Raw genomic sequence first — 2,232 nt, forward strand, 5'->3', positions numbered from 1 at the left:
TCTTTTTACACCAGAGGAACATTCATGAGGAGACATTTATGTAGAACATTACCTGAAGTAGAAACAGGTTTGTGATGTATTTGACCACAACAGTATTTAGTTCCACTTTGATGAAACTTTGAAGAATGTAAGATTTCTTTGTTGTCGCAAAGTTTCTCTCTAGACTGTACATTCATCAGATGACGAGGGAGGTTCTTCACCATTAAATGGGAGAAAACAAAGATTTAGTATGAATCGATAATCAATTAAGTCAATTCAAGTTTGTGGTTATTATGCCAATAAAGGCACGTGATTCTGAGATAAAGAACAACAGCAGCACGTTCTAATAGTCACGTAACATGCTCATGACAGTATATAAAGAGCTGCAACAATCACTCAGCTCATACCTGACCAATATCATCTCACCTGACAGCGAAGACATCCACCTGTTTTCAGCCAGAGGATCTGGTCACTCTCAGCTCTCTTTAGAATAATTCTTCATCTCAACACAGAACGACCTGCTCAGCATCACCATGAAGACTGTGCTGATCCTCTCGGTCCTGCTGTGTGCTGCCCTGGCAGGTCTGACACACACACACACACACACCACACACACACACACCACACACACACACATACACACACAGGATGATTAACATTAATGTTTGTGTATGCAGCTCCAGCAGAAGTTGAAGAAAAGTCTCCAGGTGGGTGTTCAAGATGTTTGTTTTTATCCAACCAGGCATTCAGATGTGGATCTGACCTCTGACCTCTTTAATATATTCACAGAGATGCCAGCAGGATCGAACCCACAACCAGTGGAGGAACAAATGGCTGCTGCACCCGCCGAGGAGGTAGTGAGCGAAGATGAGAACGGAGGTGCTGATGGTGCTGAGAAGGAGTCAAAGATGCTGCAAGAAGAGGAGGATGAAGGATCTGATCCTGCTTCCAGAAACGGTAGGAATCATGAAATAAAACAACCTGGTTTGCTCTTGTGTTGTATCTGTGGTCCCTCACAGCTGGGAGGATACATGTGGGTGTGATGTGAGCAGAAGTTTCTGCTGTGACAGCTGGAAAAACAATCAGTCATAATAAAAATGTTCTCTGCAGCTCGTGTTAACTTCTGTCCAGACGGCTGGTTCACTTATGGCTATCGATGCTACATCTTTGTCAATTCTCCCATGAACTGGTACAGTGCTAAGGTACTATTACGACCACTCAAGTTCGGAGGAAGAGTAATTCCAATAATTTAGACAGGGTGGTCCTTTTTTGGTATTCAACCTTTGCTTGTGTTCTGTCCAATAGGATCACTGCAACAGTTTGGGTGCTAACCTGGCTTCAGTCAGCAGCCCCAAAGAGTACAGCTTCCTGCAGCAGATGACAAAAACTTCCAGCCAGTCCATTGCGTGGTTGGGGGGCTTTTACCTGCAGGTACCAACTGAAGAATACCTGGTCACACAGTCCAGAACTGAGACTGAAGTCCAGCTGGTTGTTAAGGTGGTTCTGGATGTCCATAAGATAAATCTAAGATGGATTGTTTTTGTGTGTCAGGGCCGTTGGCTGTGGATCAATAATGAAGGTTTCTATTATACCAACTGGTACTCGCAGTCCTCCTCTGTCAGCTACCCCTGCATGTTCTTATACAGCACCTGTAAGTACAACTGTTACCACACTTCAGGAGACGATGTGACTGCAAAGTTTCTGTATGATGTAGGAAGCAGCATGAATTTGTCTTAATTTTGTTTTCTCTCATTTTTAGATGGTTGGAGTAACACCGCGTGTACTTCTTCACTTCGCTTCATCTGCTCCAAGAGCCCATTTGGTTGTTAAAAATTATTTTTCTAATGTATCATCTATTGATAGAAAAGCCACTACTTTGTACTTTGAGATAATTTTTATTTTGTTTCTGTCATTGAATCTCTTGTTTTGTGTTCATTTTTTGTACATGAGAGCTGCAGACAGTGTCTTATAAAAGAGAAAATGTTTTAAAAAAATGTGCCAGTTGAGCATCTTTTTACCCTGCTAAATGAACCTCTAAAGCATGTTTCTAGCCACATTTTATCACCAAAAGAGTTTTAGCATGTAGTGGTCTGGGAACAAACCAATAGCATTTTTCCAGCATATCGTCAGCATAACAATGTCTGGAAAACTCAAGGATCCAAAACTTGGTCAGAACCTGATTTCTCCATCCTTGCCGTTGGCCCAGCCTTTCTTTCATAACTTTTAAACTTTGTTTATAGATGTTGACCTAAA

The 2,232-nt window shown here is 41.9% G+C and overlaps 1 protein-coding gene across 1 annotated transcript; it reads left to right on the forward strand.

The window, feature by feature from the left end:
- Positions 1-259: 259 nt before the first annotated feature.
- On the forward strand, positions 260-2,032 carry LOC130521005 (ladderlectin-like). Its single transcript, XM_057024673.1, has 7 exons — positions 260-561; positions 657-686; positions 769-936; positions 1,090-1,181; positions 1,285-1,410; positions 1,531-1,630; positions 1,739-2,032. The coding sequence occupies exons 1-7, from the start codon at positions 513-515 to the stop codon at positions 1,807-1,809; spliced, it is 636 nt and encodes a 211-aa protein (XP_056880653.1). The 5' UTR covers positions 260-512; the 3' UTR covers positions 1,810-2,032.
- The last annotated feature ends 200 nt before the right edge of the window (positions 2,033-2,232 follow it).

The sequence above is a fragment of the Takifugu flavidus genome, unplaced genomic scaffold, assembly GCF_003711565.1.
Source record: "Takifugu flavidus isolate HTHZ2018 unplaced genomic scaffold, ASM371156v2 ctg637, whole genome shotgun sequence".
Taxonomy (NCBI): Eukaryota; Metazoa; Chordata; class Actinopteri; order Tetraodontiformes; family Tetraodontidae; genus Takifugu; species Takifugu flavidus.

What these genes read in the sequence shown, in the direction of transcription:
- LOC130521005 (XM_057024673.1), top strand. Translation starts at nt 513, where the DNA reads ATGAAGACTGTGCTGATCCTCTCGGTCCTGCTGTGTGCTGCCCTGGCA. An exon ending in AGTTGAAGAAAAGTCTCCAG is followed by an intron (nt 687 to 768) that starts GTGGGTGTTCAA and finishes ATATATTCACAG; the next exon opens with AGATGCCAGCAGGATCGAAC. An exon ending in TGATCCTGCTTCCAGAAACG is followed by an intron (nt 937 to 1,089) that starts GTAGGAATCATG and finishes TGTTCTCTGCAG; the next exon opens with CTCGTGTTAACTTCTGTCCA.